The following is an 18,445-nucleotide window of genomic DNA, read 5'->3' on the forward strand; positions in this document are numbered from 1 at the left end:
TTTATGAATATTTATGAAAATAACTTGTTAAACTGAAAAACACAAGTAGGTAATGCAAATAAGTTTACTGCAGTAGGATTTCTGACTTGTAGATTCAGAAATGTTCACATAAGGCACTGGTCTCATACTTAAATCTAATCTAATCATTGATCTTGTTAATTTAACCAAGTAGCTAGGCCACTCAATTGTGTCTCCCAGACAAGTTGGTTTCTTACTCGTCTCTCATCATCTCATTTCCATAGGGACTACCCCCCATAGCCTATTGTTGGGAGACAGCTAGAATGGAGTGGATGGGGATCAAAGTGACAGCCCCCACCCTGAGCGGTTGTCGTGGTGCTTGTACAATCTAATCGACAACAATACCAAATAGGCCGAGTTGCACTTCTATTTGCAATGCTTTTGTTGGGTCGAATAGCCCTAATCTAAGGCAACTTCATCAGGACAGGGCCAACTTGGTGTGGAGGTGACAAATGACATTTTTTACTCAAAAATAATTATTTTTACATGATACAAAAGCTCAAGGAGGGTCTAATTATTGTGACAATGACTCTTTTGAATCTTGACAAAACCTAGAAGCCTTCAATGGAGCCTTTGACCTAGAAAATAAATAAAAGAGCATGAGACCCATGCTTCAAAAGAATTTTCTTTTACAATAAAAAAAATATTTTTCTTTCTTTTCATCAAATATAATTATGAAGACTAATACTAGTTAAATTCTTCAATAGGAAGGACCTAAAATATTCATATCATCACTTTCCTTCTCAGGAGGAGGAGGCGGAGGAAGGTCCCTTGCTTTCCCAAGCACGACATCTTCATCAAACGTTACATCCCTGCTAATTTCAACCTTCCTTTGACCAAGAATATATATTCTAAATGCTTTGGAATCTTCACGATACCCAACAAACGTACGTTTTCTTCTAGTGGCTTCCAACTTGTTTCTTTTGTCTTTTGGCACAGGATATACAGGGCATCCAAATATACGAAGATGACCAATGTCAATAATGACACCTGTGAATACTTCTTCAGGAGTCTTGTTGTCCAATGCTTGATGAGGTACCCTCTTTTGAACATATATCGTTGTGTTTGTTGCTTCTCTCTAAAGGAACTTTGGCAGCTTTTGATCATGGAGCATTGTAATATCCCTAATTTTTTGAGTGTGGGAATTTTCCCCAATTTTGATAATATTAATTGAAAGGGGCAACTAGTATTTTGGAGAAAGGTGGCAGGTATTATTTTATTGCAAATTGGCAGCAAATTATTATTTTATTAAAATAGTGGAAAAAGTAACTAAGTGGAAAATGGCCCCCACCAATAAAATAATATCAAAAGAAGACTAGAAGGATGGAGAGAAAATATAAGGGACTTATTTTGTGGATTATCCTTTGAACTTAACACTTCCTCTTCTCTTGGACTTGTTTAGTGTAAGGGTAGAGTGTTGTTTGGCACAGGGATTCCAAGAAGGATTCCACCCCATCTTCGGAGAACTTCGAGTGCCTCCCTAGTTGGGAATTTGGAGAGTCCATTGTTGGACTTTCATAGAGCTTCATTGACAGTAGTATTTCTGGCTTTGCGTATTGTTCGGGCGTAGAGGCAATTTGAGTTATTCATTGTGGTCCAGCATACACCGATTTGGACTCTGGGTTATTTGCAGGAGGATTTTCCTAGTTTGAGCCAGGAATTTTGTGGTGATTTTGCAGGGAATGAGAGCAACAAATCTGTGGGACGAAATTTTCTTCGTTTGGAAGTGCGCAGGGGTTTCTAACTTAGCCTGCACAAGGGGAGAGGGAAGAAGAATTGTGGATATATAAGGTCCGTAGATTGGAGGTAAACCTCAAGAGAGAATTTAACTAGTGGTAGATTTGGGCATAGTTCCGTAATATCAAACTGTGGGGCGTTTTCTGGCCAGATTTGGCAATTTGCACTTGTTGGGCGTCACTGGGAGTCGGTGGATTCAACCCAAACCCTTTATGGGTATTTGTAAGTTTGGTGAGAGGATGTAATGATCCTAAACAGGAATGTAAGTGATATACAAAGCATCCAAACAATCCAGCAATCAGAAAAACGAAATATACATTAAACACCCATGGAAACACTGGAAATAGAGAATTGTTGAGCCATTTTATTACTTCTTCAACAGCGAAATACAATAGTAAAATAGAATGGTGCACCTGGGCTTGTCTCAATGGACAAGCTTGACAAAACCTAGGTGAAAAAATGTTGAATTGAAGGTTGCTACAACTGTTGCACCAAACTGAACTGTGCTGCCCCAGAAAACTACTCTACTTGGGACTTCGAAGGACTAGAATCACTGCTTCCCATGCTCAGAAATTATGAGATTTCAGCTCCTTGCTCCTTGGCCTAAACCCGGAAAAATCCACGAAGGAATTGGCCAAATGTTGACCTCGGAATTTTGGCCCAAATTCCCCTTAACTCCTTTAGTTGCTAGCTGAGTTGGGACCCCTGTTTGACTCCTTAGATCTGCCCCAAAAAATTCTATAAAATCAGGAGTGTGATCCTTGCCCAAAACCCAGTGAAAACCTAGAAAGGATTTCCCTTGGTTCCAACCTTCAAAAATTGACCTTTCACAGCTTGGCCCTCCTCCAATTTCGAATTCTATTGTTGTGATTGATCCTGTCAATCTCTGCTCTCCCAACTCCAACAATCTTCCTCAAATGGCCCTCCAAGTGATCTCCTACTTCTCCCGACCAGCTCCAACTCTACAATTCCTTCCTCTAACTCCCACATGAGCCTAGTGGTGGCTCTCTGTGCAGGCCCCGAGTAACTGTAAATCGAACTGCTAGGATCCTAGCTCTATTGGCTCCAAAACTCACAAGAAAGGCTGACCCTTTGTTTCTCTCCCAATCCTCTAAGTCTCTCGGAAAATTCTTGATCACTAATAGCTCCAAACTCCCCCTACATATTCTCCAGCTAGCCAGAAATACGCACTCCCTGTTGTGGTTGAATGGTAGTGTTGTGCACACTCCTAGAACTCCTGAGATACTTATGGAACTGCCTCTCTAGGGCAGGCAAGGATGGTCCCCCGAAGTAGAGGTTGAATTTCCCACTTGAGAGATTTGTGGCAAAACAGTCGGTTGACTCAGCTAAACAACAAAGCGAACAGTCAAGTGATTTTGGTTGCAAGGTGTAAGAATGAACCCAAATGAGAGCTCTCTCCTCCTTTTATCTTTGTGGGCCTTCCCTGCCTCATGTGGGCCCCTCCATCCAGCATTTCAAATTCCCTCCAAACCATTCGAATGGCCTAGTTTGAATTCCCAAGTGGGTGGCCCCCACCGTCCACTAGCAACCAAATTAAGTCGAATTTCCTCCTAAGTCCCTAAGTCGAAAATGCTGGCTTCTTTCCCTTAGCCAAAATTGTGCAAAAATGTGTGGAAACACCCTGTTACAAATGTGTTTGAGAAGGGACATGACAAAGGAGTCTGAAGTAAATTTCATAGAATTTTCTGGGCAGCATTTCTGGCAAAAATTAGTGTTCTAGTCAGCAACCAGCAATGGAAATTATTGGAGAAGGGCGCAGTTCACTCTGGGACCATTTCCACCACTTGGGTCCATGAGATTTTTCTGGGTTATTCTGGGTTCCTTGTGAAGAGGATCCAATTAATTTTATGGAATTTTCTAAACAGTTTAGAGGCCTGAAACACCAATTCCATTCCAACCAGTAATAACAGAATTTACTGGGCCAACGCAGAGACTTGGGGAGAGTAGTTTCCAGCACTTGGGCAGCTCCATTTTCAACTGGGACTTGACTAGCTTGTGGTAGCAAAGTCCAGGTTCCTCTTCTTCATTTATATGTACCTTGTTTTCTCAGTTAATAAAGTGGCTCAGCTCTTGGTACAATCTTTGGTGTAATTTGTCATTATGTTAGTGTGTTAGTTTATGGTTACATGTTTATGCTTTATTTGTTGTTATCACTTAATATTTCCTGTTAGGAATATTACAAGCATGGCTCGGGTAACGTCTACAATAGACTTGTCCCTTCTTTCATCCACTCTCCATTTTGTTCGGGATTATAGGGTACAATCGTTTCCTTCTTGATACCTTCTTTTTTGCAAAAATCTATGAATTCATTTGAAATGTACTCTCCACCATTGCCAAACTTAAAGATCTTAATATTCTTCCCTGTTTGATTTTCAACCAAAGCCTTGAAGTGCTTGAAAAAATCGAAGGCCACATCCTTGGGCAGACAGAAGATGTAGTTACTACACTCAAGAAGTGGTAGAAACAGAATGGCATTACATCATGGAATGTTCAGCTTACAAGAATATCCCGATCAATTATACTGAGACACTAAAAGTGAACAACTTAAGTAATTTGTTTGAAGAGGAGAAGATAATAAGAATTGCAGACTTCCTGGTCAAGATACACAGTAGAAGATCCCAAGATGAAGAAAGAAAAAAAAAATTAGGCACGATGTTTTGGGTTGTGCAAACTTTTCTTTGTTGGTTACATGTTTCTCTATGTTTGAGTCCCATAGGCTGCTTGGCCTCGTGCAAATGATTAAAACACTTCATTCATTCATTTTGTGGTTGAAGTTGGCAGCTGAAGATACAGACACAAATGGGAAGCGATCGATTGTACAGTGGTAGATGTACGGCTAGGGCCGAATTTATGGCAAGGCCAACTTCTTCTAAATTTGATAGTACAATACTACAAACACAGTGATTAGAGCATTATGCAGATAACCAATTTTTTTGGTAATCAATTCAAATTGTACGGCCTGGTTGTATGGAGTCTGGACCAAAGCAATTCAAAACCATATGGTAGTATGCAGTTGGGAATGATTGCGAAATGGTGTGACAATGTACAAGTTACAACTGAACATTAAATGTAGCCACAGACTACCTATTATACTTTTTGGAGCTTTTCGGGCATATGTTTGGTCGAATTTGCTCAGAATCTAACAAGGATTTGTTGGAATTACAAAATTGAATTGTGAAATCTCCACAATCCGAGTGCCCAGGGACTTTTCAGGGTGTTGAATCCATATATGCAATCAACAACGCATTTTAAACAACAAAAGATCACGATTTGACCAAAAAATATTTCACCAAAATACGACCAAAACTCCCAAAACATATAATAGTTAGACAACACCTGAAATGCATAACAACGGTTATGGATCGACAATGTATGATAATTGGAGATTGCACGGTCATAATGGAAGGTCGGGAACAGGGCTATATGTACATGTGTAATTATCTTCCTATTAAAAGTCATATGCCCTCTACTATGGTATGGCACCACATTGATGCTCTATGGAACCTTTTTCTTAAAATTCCTTCGCATTTTGCAACAGAAGTTTTCTTCAACTTATTTTTTAAGAATTTTCTGAACTATAAATGGCCAAGGGCCAGTGATTATCAAGCACTGAAGACAGAGAAACTCTGAATTTTTTTCTTGTGTGGCTAGAAGCCTTTATGGCCAATATGGCCAGATCAAAAAACTAGCTCTAATATCAAATGTGATAGCCAAACCTGGCTCATGAGTTAAATAATCCAAAAGATGATAAATTATAATATATTGAATAAGTGTATGAATGAATGATATTGATTGTACAATGTGGGCCCCATATATATACCTACGCAACATTCCCATTAATGAATAGTCATGTCTTTTATGGCATGTCCTTTCATTATACTAATTATCATTAATTATTACTAATTATTTATGACCTATTTACTTATATTATTTATATATTTATGTTCATAACATTGTATAGGCATTTGTATCTAACGTTGTGATTCAATCCCTAAATGTCCATAGTGATGAGGTTAGGCACAATTATTTTTTCAGTCTTACACTTAACAAATTGAGATAATAAAAACACTCCGAAGAAAGTAGTTGTAACTAGATTCAAATGATTATTCTAGTTTGATCATCAACTAATGTATACATACAAGATTGCCAATTGTTAACAGCCATTGCATTTATTTTCTTTTTATGTCCAGCCAAATCCACATTATCTGCCACTGGTCCCAATGTATACAGACAAGCTCCTGAAGTTGAATCCCACACCTAGCCAGAAAGGTATTTTGGCACATATCATTTAAAACCATATTAACTCCAGATATAACTTCCTTAACAAATAACAAAATATAAAAACAACGGTTGTTCATTTACAGGAATTACCTTTACTAGATTACCACCACAAGACACTATGCTTGCACCTCCTGTAGCATATTCCACTGCTTGTATCTGTTAATCACACAAATTCAAATTATTATGTACAGGAAAAATGAAACTAAAATGATTTCAATATTCTTCAAAGCTTGTATTTGGGCCACTTCCCACAGTCTTCTATTTCAGATTAATTCACCTAAATTAGGTGTTGCAGAATAAATTAAAGTAGAAATAAAGGCCTTTGAATACTTTGACAGCTTCCCTAGAAGTACTAAAATATGCACGATTTGGTCAGTCCCAGCTGACTCTGACTTTAACACGTAACTGTTGATGCCGTGCAAAACTGTCAGACCAGGAGGTAACTCCTCACATCAAAACTCATGTTATTCATTCAGGTTGTTCATTATTATATACAAGAGGGAGTGACTGTTCGGTTCATCTCCCGATCACTCTCTATCCTCTCTATTATTTATTTACATTAATTACACCCAATCCCTCCGATTAGGTGTCAACATTCCCCCCCTTAATCTGAAGGGATGTTGGTGAGTCCAAGCATCGTTCTGAATCTTTAAAGCTTTTCTCTTCCAAGTGCTTTGGTGAAGATGTCTGCAATTTGCTCATTAGTGGAACAATGGCGGAGATGGATTGTTTTGGCCTCAACATGATGTCGAATCAGATGATATTTAATATTGATGTGCTTTGTTCGATCATGGAACTTTAGGTTTTTGGCCAACTTTATTGCAGAGGCATTATCAATCATGAGAGGAGTCAATTGTATTTGTTTTACCTGCAAATCTTCAAGAATTTTCCCGAGCCACACAATTTCTTTTGTTGCCTCAGTTGCTGCCACATATTTTGCCTCTGTTGTGGAATCTGTTGGAACTGATTGTTTGCGTGATCTCCAGGAGACAGCTCCTGATCCAAGACTCATAGCATAACCTGAAAGTAGATACCCCAGTTTCTTTGTCTCCATCTAAGTCTGAATCAGAGTATCCAATCAAGCTGAAGTCACCCACCTGTGTATACTTGATTCCAAAGTCTTGAGTTCCCTTCAAGTACTTTAGAACTCTTTTTGCAGGAGACCAATGTCCCTCACAAGGCTTGTGCATAAATCTGGAGATGATTCCAACAGCAAACGAAATGTCTGGTCTGGTAGTAGTTAGGTAGTTGAGACTTCCTACAAGCTATCTATACTTTGTTGCATCCTCAAATTCTTTTCCTTCAATGGATGTGAGCTTTAAGTTTTGTTCCATTAGAGTAGTCAGAGGATTGCATTCAGTCATGCCAAACCTGTTCAACAGATCTCCAATGTACTTCTTTTGAGAAAGGAATATGGACTTCGGATGTTGAGTTACTTCAATACCAAGATAGTAATGAACATAGCCCAAATCAGTCATTTCAAAACCTTTCTTCAATTCCTTCTTTATGGATGCAATGTAGCTTTCATTGTTCCCTGTCATCAAAAGATCATCTACATATACCACAAGATATACAACTATTTTGCCAACTTTCTTAACAAACAAAGTTGCATCATCAAGATCATAATGTTTGAAATTGAGTTTCAGAAGATGCTTAGTCAGTTTTTCATACTAGGCTCGTGGTGCTTGTTTGAGGCCATACAAGGATTTCACAAGTTGCATACTTTATGTTCATGTCCTTTCACAATAAATCCTTCAGGTTGGGACATAAAAACATTTTCTTTTAGATCTCCATTCAAGAAAACAGTTTTTACATCCATTTGATGGACTTTCCAACCGTTCTAAGCTGCTAGGGCAAAGAGTGTCCGGATGGTAGCCCATTTCACTATGGGGGCAAAAGTTTCCTCATAATCGACCCCTTCCTTCTGTGAAAAACCTTTTGCCACAAGCTTGGCTTTGTGCTTGTCAAGTGAGCCATCAGCTTTATACATGTTCTTGTAGACCCACTTGCAGCCAATTGGTTTAGTTCCCAATGGAGGATCAACCAACTTCCAAGTGCCACTCTTTATCAAGGCATTATACTCCTTTTGCATTGCTTCTCTCCATTCATCATGAGAAGCAGCTTCTTTGAAGGAAGTTGGTTCAAAATCTGTAGACAAATTGAATTCACAATCATAAGAAACATCCATATCAACAGGTGAATCAGAGTCATCTACATTACCTCCATTTTTCCGGTTTGAATTTCTAGTTCCTGTCTTTCCAACCTCATCAGGATGAACACTTTCAAGTGTCTTTGTCAGCCACTTTGGGGGACCTTTCTCAGATGGTCCAGGCTGCTCCGTTGATTGAGTTGGGACTGAATCAAGATTGAGTCTCCCAATTTTGTCAATCACATCACTCAAAGTATCATCCGTTGTTGGAGTTTCATGTAGGGAAGGGAGTGCTTTAGAAGAAGATTCCACAGATTGATTTAGTATAGGAATCCCCCCTTCAAGATGTGGAATCTGATTATCAAATTCTTGAAATGATTTTGCATTTGTGAATCTATCCAAGCGATCAAGTTGCCTTTCAACAACATTGTCAGTTTTGGATGATTCAAGAAAGATTACATCTCTAGATACAACAAACTTTTTGTCGACTTCATCATAGAGATGGTATGCTTTGGAGGTGTTTGAATACCCCAGGAATATACATTTACGACTTCTTGTACCAAGTTTGTTTCTATTTACCTTTGGTATCAAGGCATAACGGGTGGAACCAAAGACCCTGAGATGCTTTACCGAAGGAATGTGCCCATACCAAATTTCATAAGGAGTCTTGTTTCTGATAGCATTATATGGACATCTATTCTTTATATATACAACACATAGAACTGCATCAGCGCAAAACATCACTTTTACATTTTGGAAGAACAGCATGGAGCATACCATATTTAAGATTGTCCTATTCATTCTTTCAGCTACTCCGTTCTGTTGGGGATTATAAGGCACAGTTGTTTGATGTTTAATCCCATGTTGGCGAAGATAGTTTTCAAATTCATTTGAAGTGTATTCTTTTCCATTATCAGTGCAAATAGAGCCAATATGAGATTGTGCATCATTTTCAATCCATGCATGAAAGTTCTTGAATGTTTGAAAAGCATCAGATTTGTTCTTCAATAAATAAACCCAACACATTCTGGTGTAGTCATCAATAAATGTCATCATATATTTATTTCCATTTGCAGAAGAGACAGGCATTGGACCACATAAATCTGAATGAATGATTTCAAGTTTTCTATGTGCTCTAGATTGTGAATCATGAAAGCACTGTTTGCTATGTTTTCCTAGAATGCAAGCATCACATTGCTTAAGCTTCCTAGGAATTGTAGGCAAACCAGTAACACCATTTTTCTTCAACAAGCGGAGGTTGTCATAGTTCAAATGTCCAAATCTAGCATGCCATAATAAATTTGATGGAAGTGTACCTTCTTCATAATGAGAATTATATGAGAAATTTTGTGTACGAGCAAGGGTACCTTGTAGCTTGAGAAGCCTTTCTTCTTCTATCCCTGTCATGACAAGTGAGTGGTCAGATGCTTTTCTCACCTCAAGCTTCTAATCAAACATATGAATGGAGTGACCTTGTTGGCGGATGTGGACCAAGGACAACAAATTTCTCTCTGGAAGACCACGCAATTTAAGCCTGATTGTGCCAAGCCCTGATGGCTTGAGTTTTGATTGATCTGCAAAGTACACTACTCCATCAACATTGTCAGTAAATTCTTCAAAAAAATCCTTTCTATGAGTCATGTGGCAAGTTGCTCTTGAATCAAGCAACCAATCATTTTTCGAAGAAGCAAGTGAAGCATTAAATAAGTCTTAATTTACTCCAATATTACATTGTGCCACAACATAATGAGTGGATTTTGGTGCTTTACCTTTGTCTGCGTCATTAGTTTTACCTTTGGGTTGGTTTTTTTGCTACTCAATTTTGTCCCAAGGTAACTTGCATGTGGAGGCATCATGTGATCCATTTCTTTTGCAGCGTATGCAGTGCAAATCTGACTTTTCTCCTTGAGAGTGTCTGCCCCCCCTGCCTCTGAAATATCTTCCTCTTCCTCTTCGACCACCTCTTCCTCTGGAAGAATCTTGGGCAAGATTCTTTTCTTTATGAGCAAGGCACACAACCTCTTCAGAAGATTCAGGGGTTGTCTTCTTTCCAAAAGCTTTCTCTCTTTCAGCAATTTTTTTCACAAGAGAGTCAAAGGTAATATCTTTGAGATTTCCATTTGCTTGCAATGACTCAAGATAATTGGAGTAAGTAGGATAAAGTGCCTTAAGAAAAGAAATCAGAGAAATGTCCAATTCAACATTAGTGACTTTGATATCATGCATTATAGATTTTACTTCGGATGCAAGACCAAGAGGATCATTATTTTGTAATACAAGGTGAAGAGTTTAATTATGAGTTGAACAACTTCAAGTGCAAAGTGTGAGTCATAGAGTTCCTTCAGTTTGTAAGGCTTCGAATGCATTTAAAAATGGCGAAATGTGTCGACTCACCTCTTCACTTACTAATGCTGCAATCAATGCATAGGCTTTGCTGTTCTTATTTTCCCAAATGGCAAGCTCCTTGTCTGAGGTAGGCTGGATTGGCTTTGTCTCCTTCTCCAACACACACTCCTTTCCATAGCTCATTAAAAATGAGAGTGTGTTGGATTTTCCGCAACCATTCAGGATAATTCTCCTTTCCATTGAGAACTACTCCCACAATAGATATAATTGAATGCATTGTAAAAACGTTCAACTTAACAACATTCAACGTTCACCCGAATATCAGAGTCTGACTGTAGCTGTAGTTCTTTTGCTGCTTTGTATGGCAGAGATGAACGGCAGAGATGAGTGGCGGAGATGAACGGAGGAGGGTTGTCGATGGTAAGCGATTAACGGTTCTCGCAAGCAAAACAAGTCAGCGGGATAACCACAGCTAAAGGCGGATTTCGGGTTACAAGCGGGATTTCGGGCGGATAAAAAATGGTAAGTGGTATAGAGAGGGGAGCGCACGATTCCACTAAGCATTTGACACGTAGCGACTAGGGGAGACAGAAAAACCGCTCGTATCAGGTGGGTAACTCTTGTGCAACTAATGCACCCGAAATCGCTATAAACCGTCGGATTTTGAGGTGATGATCAACGATGGAGATTAAAAGGCACTTTTCGAGCTGGTAACCACCGTGCAAGTGGTCCCCCCGAAATCAATGTCAGCCGTCGGATCTGGAGGCTGAGATCAATGGTGGAGAACAAGCCAGATAAAGTGAAACCTCGGGAACTGTGTCCAAGCGGGTTTAATGAAGGGTATGATCGCATCACAAACATGCAGCGGTATTTATCGAGGCAAGAGATTTGCGATATGCGATTAAAAAGTGGACCCGACGATATTTATATATATGGGTTTAAAATACTTGAGATCTGGTTCAAGGGAATAAGAAAAAGGATATATGGTTCTTCAATGCGAAAGGGTATATATACCATACTCAGAGCAGGAGGAAATCCAAGTCATTACATCACCTTCGGCTTCAACAGCTAGCTCCAATGCAACGCACTTCAATGAATGTATTAAACGATAAATGAGATTTCAGGGATTTGACAGAGATGTCAGCGTGCAAAAGCAAAACAAAGGCAAAACAGAATAGGAGTTACAAATTAAAAAGGAAGCCAAAAAATGGAACCTGGCTCTAATACCATGTCAGACCAAGAGGTAACTCCTCAAATCAAAACTCATGTTATTCATTCAGGTTGTTCATTATTATATACAAGAGGGAGTGACTGTTCGGTTCATCTCTTGATGACTCTCTATCTTCTCTATTATTTATTTACATTAATTACACCCAATCCCTCTGATTAGGTGTCAACAAACACAAAGAAAAAAGTCCAGTCATGAGTTTAAGTTATCTTCTCAAGAGAAGCGTCACTTACTAAACTATAGTAAAAATAATTTCATGCTAATATCTAACCTGTCTTTCGGAAAATCTTTAGGTTTCGAACTAGATGGCTTGCCACTAATAACTCTAGACTTCTAACAAGACCAAATTCTCTATTATAGAACGTTGCTTATACTATATAGCATTATACCCATTACATAGAAATAAACATACACAACCCAAAATCAATAAACAAAGTATAAAAGCATGATATACAATTAGTCGTCATTATCCTGTGGACCATCTATACAAAATTAATTGATAATTCCTATGGCTTCAATCTCCTTGATATGCAGGTTAAGGCTTTTGCTTTGCCACCACAAAAGCAAATGCAAGGATAATACAAGGCTCTGACATTAAAATTAGTTTAAATTCAGGATTCACCTTCATATATCATAAATAAATTGTCATTGTAAGACACTAACGTACTTACAATACAACCCGAAAAGCATATAGAGAATTGGCTTTATTCTTCCAATTTTTAAGTGGATAGTGTTGTGCCACGTATGTTTCTTTTGTTGTCCTTATTAATGGAGATGCCTCAGCATTTTTTAAACTGGAGTAGCAAGATTTGAGTATGAATAAACTTTGGTAACAGAAAAATATGTAACAAAAAACTATAGTACAGATAAACAACAGAAGTAGACATCAATAAAAAAACTAGATTATTCAAATTTTGGAAAGCTTAAAAATACATATAGATCGTTCAAAATTTTAAAGTAACATTCATTCTTCAACTTGAAATATATATCAAATTTGAAACATAGCGTATCATCCTATATACACAATGCAATCATCCTCCTCCATTCATGTGATGTTCCTACTTAGCAGTTTTGCTAAGTAGTCACAATTTTGCACAATTTTGAGTTTTGCTAAGGAGGACTTAGGAAAAGTAGGTTAGGAGGACCCCACTACCGATTTTTGGCTAAGGGAGGCTCCAACATAAGAGAAAGGAGACAAATTGAAATCTTACAGGATGGTAGGGGCCACCCCAAGAGAAATACGCACCCCTTGGAGTAACACGCACTTTTGGAGGGAGAGAGACAAGAAGGGGATCGATGCATGGGTCCCACATGGAGAGAAAGGAGTCCAATGATAAATAGGAAGAGAAAGCATCATTTTGGCGCTTTTGATCATTTTCCAAACGAACTCCCTTGTACGCTTGAGTTGTTGAGCCGAGTCTACGAAGTGCAGTTTAGCACACGAGATTTCCGAGGCGAAATCTCACCTCCTCCTTCGATGGACTTCGAGTGCCACCCTTGGGGAGCCATTGCTACACTTGGGAGTTGTTCCAGGAGATACTATAGGGAAGTTCGAGTTATTCTTGGAGGAGACTTGGCGCAGAAAGGGACCACACATCCTTGTGGAGAGATAGCTTCAACGCAGAGCTGGTTACAGGTTTTTAGTTGCACATTTCCTTGGCATTTAGCAGCATTTTTGCAATGGTTTGGTCAGTTGATTGGGTGGCCATCCTTCAAGTCGATTTCTCTCTTCCTGGGCATGCGCAAAGGTGGTTTGATTGGGCTTGCGCAGTCACTGCAGGCGTGCACTTGTTGTGGGGTGCTTGACTGGGAGTTTGAGGTTGACTTTTGCTAGGGGACATAAGGAAAATTATTGGAGGGATTTCTCAACATTTTGGAGGCCTTGGGGGCAGCAAATTCATAGGAGTGTGAATACCTAGCTGGAGGAGGAACTCTCACTATTTGGGGGTATTTCTAGGAGGTTGGAACGAGGCCAAACCCTTTCTGGGTCTTTGTGGGTTTGGTGAGGAGAGCCCAAGGTTAATTTTACATAATTTTTTGAGCACTCTAGAGGGGTCAAACTCCAATTTCATTCCAACTAGCAACAATAGAATTTCTGGGCCAACGCAAGGGTTGAAGGAGAAATGCTTCTTATCATCCGTGCAGCACATTTTATCACCTGAGACTTGTCTACCTTACTTTTGCAAGCCCAGGTGCACCTACTCCATACATCTTTGTACTCTCCTTGATATATTAATAAAATGGCCTAGCTTGGCGCAATTTTTGGGCAAGTTTTCGCTATGTAATTGCATGTTTGAATTTTTGTGTTGCATATGGTGTTTTTGTTTGATTATAACTATTAATTTCCTAGTAGGAATATTATAGTGGTATCAGAGCACCGGTCTTGGTTCAGACGTGGGGGGGGGATCTTCTATGGCCACAGAAGAAAAGCAAAACATTACCTACAGGCTACAGGAGACATAGGTACCAGTCGATAGAGGGAATTGGAAATCACACCTGATACTGAGACCCCGAAACAAGAGGTAGTGGAAGCAAACATGGTGGAACCAGCAAGCAAAGAGAAGGCAGCATTTAATAGCCTCTTGAAGGCTTTGAATGACCTGGCAAAAGGGCAGAAATAAATGTTGGAGGAGATTAAGCAACAGAACCATGACAAGAGTGTCCACCAGGATTTCGTGTTTGGGGAAATCTGAGGGGCTTCCAACCAGTATGACCACCACTCTCGTTTGATTCACCCACACGCTTTCAATGGGCCAACCATAACCACATTGCCCATGTTTTTACCCTCATGAGCTAGTGAGCAGTCTAGGCAGGACGAGATGCCCATGGGAGAGTATTTTAGGGAATGGCAATCGATGGGTGAAGAGTATCGAGCTGCATTGTGTTTCTGGGATCTCTACCAGGCTGCTCAAGCAGAATGATAAGGGCAAGGTCACACGAGGTTCAAGCATGCAAAACTCAGAGTTGCATCGTACCATTCAGAGGATGTACCTCCCCACATTTGATGGCTCATCCAAGTGCAAGGCTAAAGCATGGGTGGAGACATTACACATATTTTCAGCTTGGCCGGATGACATAAGTGGAAGCCATTAAAATGGCTACCTTGCACTTGGAGGAGGAGGCCCACAATTGTTGGTTACATGGGTTGACCACGCCAGGGCATGCCAGCATGACTTCATATGAGGACATCACATGGAGGGTTGTGGAGCATTTTGACGTAAGGGATACAAAGGCACATTTCAGGGAGTTGACCCAGCTCAAGTAGACCGGCAACCCCGAGCATTACATAGCAGAGTTCTTGAGGGTATATGTGATGGTGTCGAATTTATGACATGTCAAGAGGGTCTAGCTCTTTGTGAAGGGTTTAATTGAGCCTTTATGTGGGCTATTGAGGGCAACTAGGCCCACTGCTCTACAAGAGGTAGTGAACCGCACATTGAACTTGCAGGACGCAATTCCCAGGACCAAGGCACCAGTTCCACAACGAGCTACTTTCCCAAAAAGGGGTCTAGACACTAGACCCCCACCACAGAGAAATGTTCAAAGGCATGGGTAGTTGGACGACGAGACCATGAGAGACCTTTGTAGGAGGAAGTTGTGCCTCACTTGCCAAGAGCCATGGGCACCTAGGCATCATTGTGCCAAGGGCAAGGCCCATTATATAGAGGTGTTTTCTGACAGTGAGTCAGAGGATGGTGTAGAGCAAGAGGATGATGTAGGAGGTCGTGAGTTGCAGACAATGGAGGTAGTGGATGAGGAGGAGCACCACCCCCACTTGATGGTGACCTCTTTAAACCCATTGGAGGGGTTATGGCTTCACTGAGGGGAGTTCCCAAGTATCTCACACTAAGGATCAAAGGCACTGTGCATGGATAGCATGTAGGAGTCTTGGTGGACAATGGGGCAACCCACAACTTTATTTATACTCAGATGCTGGAGCAGAGAGGTATACAGACTAAGAGCTTTGAGGAGTTTTCAGTCCTAGTGTTGGGGGGACGAAACTATGCAATGCACCAAGTATGTTCCTAGTCTAACAATGACTATGGGAATTACTCTATGATCGATTACTTCTTTGTGGTAGACGTTCTGGACACCAACATAGTCATGGGTGTCCAATGGCTCTACTCCTTCGAACGAGTCACTACAGACTGGAGGAAAATGGAGATGGAATTCTTGGGGATAGATGGGAAGTTGGTGGTGTTGAGAGGGATGCATTCATACCCACCACAGACGGTGTCAGCACATTGGAAGAAGGCTTATCTACGACATGGGGACATAGAGTGGCCAGTGGAGCTCAGGATTACAGAGGCAGGGGCTCAACCACAGCTAGTAAACCTGGACATCCAAGAGATATTGGACAGTACCCCACAATTTTTAGAGACATTCCTCCAGGCAGGCTACCTAACAGGGGATTTGAGCACACGATTGAGTTAGAGGAGGGTGTGCATGTCGTGATCACCACTCCATAACGACATCCCAAAGCTTACCGGGATGAGATTGAGTGAGCCATACATGAGTTGTTGGCCTTCAGGTACATTAGGCCCAATTCGAGTCCCTTCGCTTCTTCAGTTGTGTTGGTGAAGAAGGATGGGACCTTTCGCATCCGCATTGACAATCAGGCCTTGAATAAGAAAAATTTGAAGAATTGGTACCCGATCCCACGCATAGATGAGCTGATGGACAAACTTAGAGGAGCTAAATACTTCACTAAGATTGATTTGCGCTCAGGCTACCACCAAATCAGAGTTCGAGAGTAAGACATCCCAAACACTGCTTTTCGGTGCCATTATGGGCACTTTTAAGTTCTTGGTGATGCCCTTTGGGCTGACCAATGCCCTGACTACTTTCCAGTGTTGCAAGAACCACATATTCCACAAGCAGCTTCGCAGGTTCGTGTTGGTGTTCTTTGATGACCTCCTGATCTATAGCAGGACTTGGGAGGAGCACTTGAGGCATTTGGAGGAGGTGCTTTGTATCCTTGATGAGCAGCAGTTGTAGGCCAAGGTGTCCAAATGTGAGTTTGGACTAACAGAGATGTTCCTTGGCCACGTGATTGGGGAGGATGGAGTGCAAGTGCACCAAGAGAAGATCAGGGCCATACTGGATTGGGCCACACCCAAGAGTGTGACTAAGCTACATGGATTTTTGGGCATTTGCACCTATTATAGAAAGTTAGTGAAGGGGTTTTCACAGCTGGCAGCACCCCTAACCAATCTGACCAAGAAAGCTGCATACAAATGGCCTAATGTAATGCAGAAGGCCTTTGGGCGCCTCAAGAGGGTCATGAGCAATTTCCTAGTGCCAGCGCTGCCCCATTTCACGTAGCCTTTTGTTTTGGAGTGTGATGCATTCGGTGAGGGCGTTAGGGCGATTTTGATGCAGGGTGGGCATCCCATAGCATTTGAGAGTTGGAAACTCCTTAGTCATGAGAGGCTCTATTTTATATATGACAAGGAGATGTTCGCCATCATGCATGTGTTGGCCAAATTCCAACAGTATTTGGTGGGGAATAGGTTCAGGGTGAAGACTACTCACAACAGGCTTTGATTCATTTTGGAGCAGAGAGAGCTCAACGACAGGCAATAGAAGTGGATCAGCGAGATCTAGACCTACAATTTTGATATAGAGTATGTCAAGGGCAAGAAGAATATCGTAGGTGATGCTTTATCCAGGAGACCCACGACATTATCCCTAATGAGTATCTGCCAAGATCAAAGGGCACAGTTGTTGGTGGAGTACTCTAAGGACAGGCAGGCTTGTGAGGTCACAGATGGCACATATTGACCACTGGAGTGGCCCCTGATGATTATATGAAGACTCCATGCCCAAGGATGATCCAAAAGACACTTGTACCATGATATATCATCTGTCAACAGAGTTTTTTAAACTCTACTTCTATTTCTCATCATCTTTCTTGTACCTAGATTCCACACCCTGCGGGGAATTGTAATAAGTGATACTAGTAATGATGAGTATTGAGTCTGTAACGGGCCTAGGATGTTGGGACTCAATCAACAAACAAGTACACCTTGGAGTGTTTTTTTATCTGGTTAATTATCCCTTCTTTTTTAGAAGTGGACTAAGTTTTTTTCACTCACTTTTTACCCCAATGTCGGGGTGACGGTTTGAAGGTTGAGCCCCTAACACATCTTAGTGTCTAGAGTCTATGTATATTAGCATACTAGATCACACAAAAAAATTCATGGAATTTGGTTAGGTCTAGGTAGTCATTTTTTAATTTTTTAGTTCCACACTACGGAAATTACTAATAAAATTATATTTGTAATGTAATAAGTGATGTCTAAAGAAGTTGTATGGGGTATGAGTAATAAAAATTGCACCTCTCACCCTCAAATTTCGACTATGACACACTTTAAGGGGTTAAAAATGTGTTTCGAACCCTCAAAACCCAATTTTCCTAACTGAAGAAATTAAATATCCACGTATGCTAAATGCGAGGGAAATGAGATCGAAAATTATGGAGTTAAAGTGAAGTCGCAAGGTGATGTGGACTCCTAAAATCAAAGAAAGAACATGTGCTCAAATAAAATCGATTTTTTGACATTAAATGAGAAAGTTGCTTACTTGGAAATTCGAATTTGTGAAGTTAATGCACATTTGAGAGGATTTGGAAGAATATTTGGTGGAGAATTTTTGTGGGAAAT

General features: G+C 40.4%; 1 protein-coding gene across 3 annotated transcripts in view; it reads right to left on the reverse strand.

Moving 5' to 3' along the window:
* The window catches only part of LOC149264212 (ribonucleoside-diphosphate reductase subunit beta), a 363,007-nt gene that overhangs the window by 179,476 nt on the left and 165,086 nt on the right, over positions 1-18,445 (reverse strand). For all 3 annotated transcript variants that reach the window (XM_089427652.1, XM_089427649.1, XM_089427655.1), the window contains exons 11-12: positions 6,148-6,213; positions 5,916-6,033 (exon numbers count right to left, since the gene is read on the reverse strand). In XM_089427652.1, coding sequence (XP_089283778.1) covers positions 5,916-6,033; positions 6,148-6,213 — 184 coding nt within the window. The remainder of the gene's footprint in view (positions 1-5,915; positions 6,034-6,147; positions 6,214-18,445) is intronic.

Source organism: Pinus tabuliformis, chromosome 6 (genome assembly GCF_031772625.1).
Source record: "Pinus tabuliformis cultivar Carrire ecotype Pingquan chromosome 6, CPIR1, whole genome shotgun sequence".
Classification (NCBI taxonomy): Eukaryota; Viridiplantae; Streptophyta; class Pinopsida; order Pinales; family Pinaceae; genus Pinus; species Pinus tabuliformis.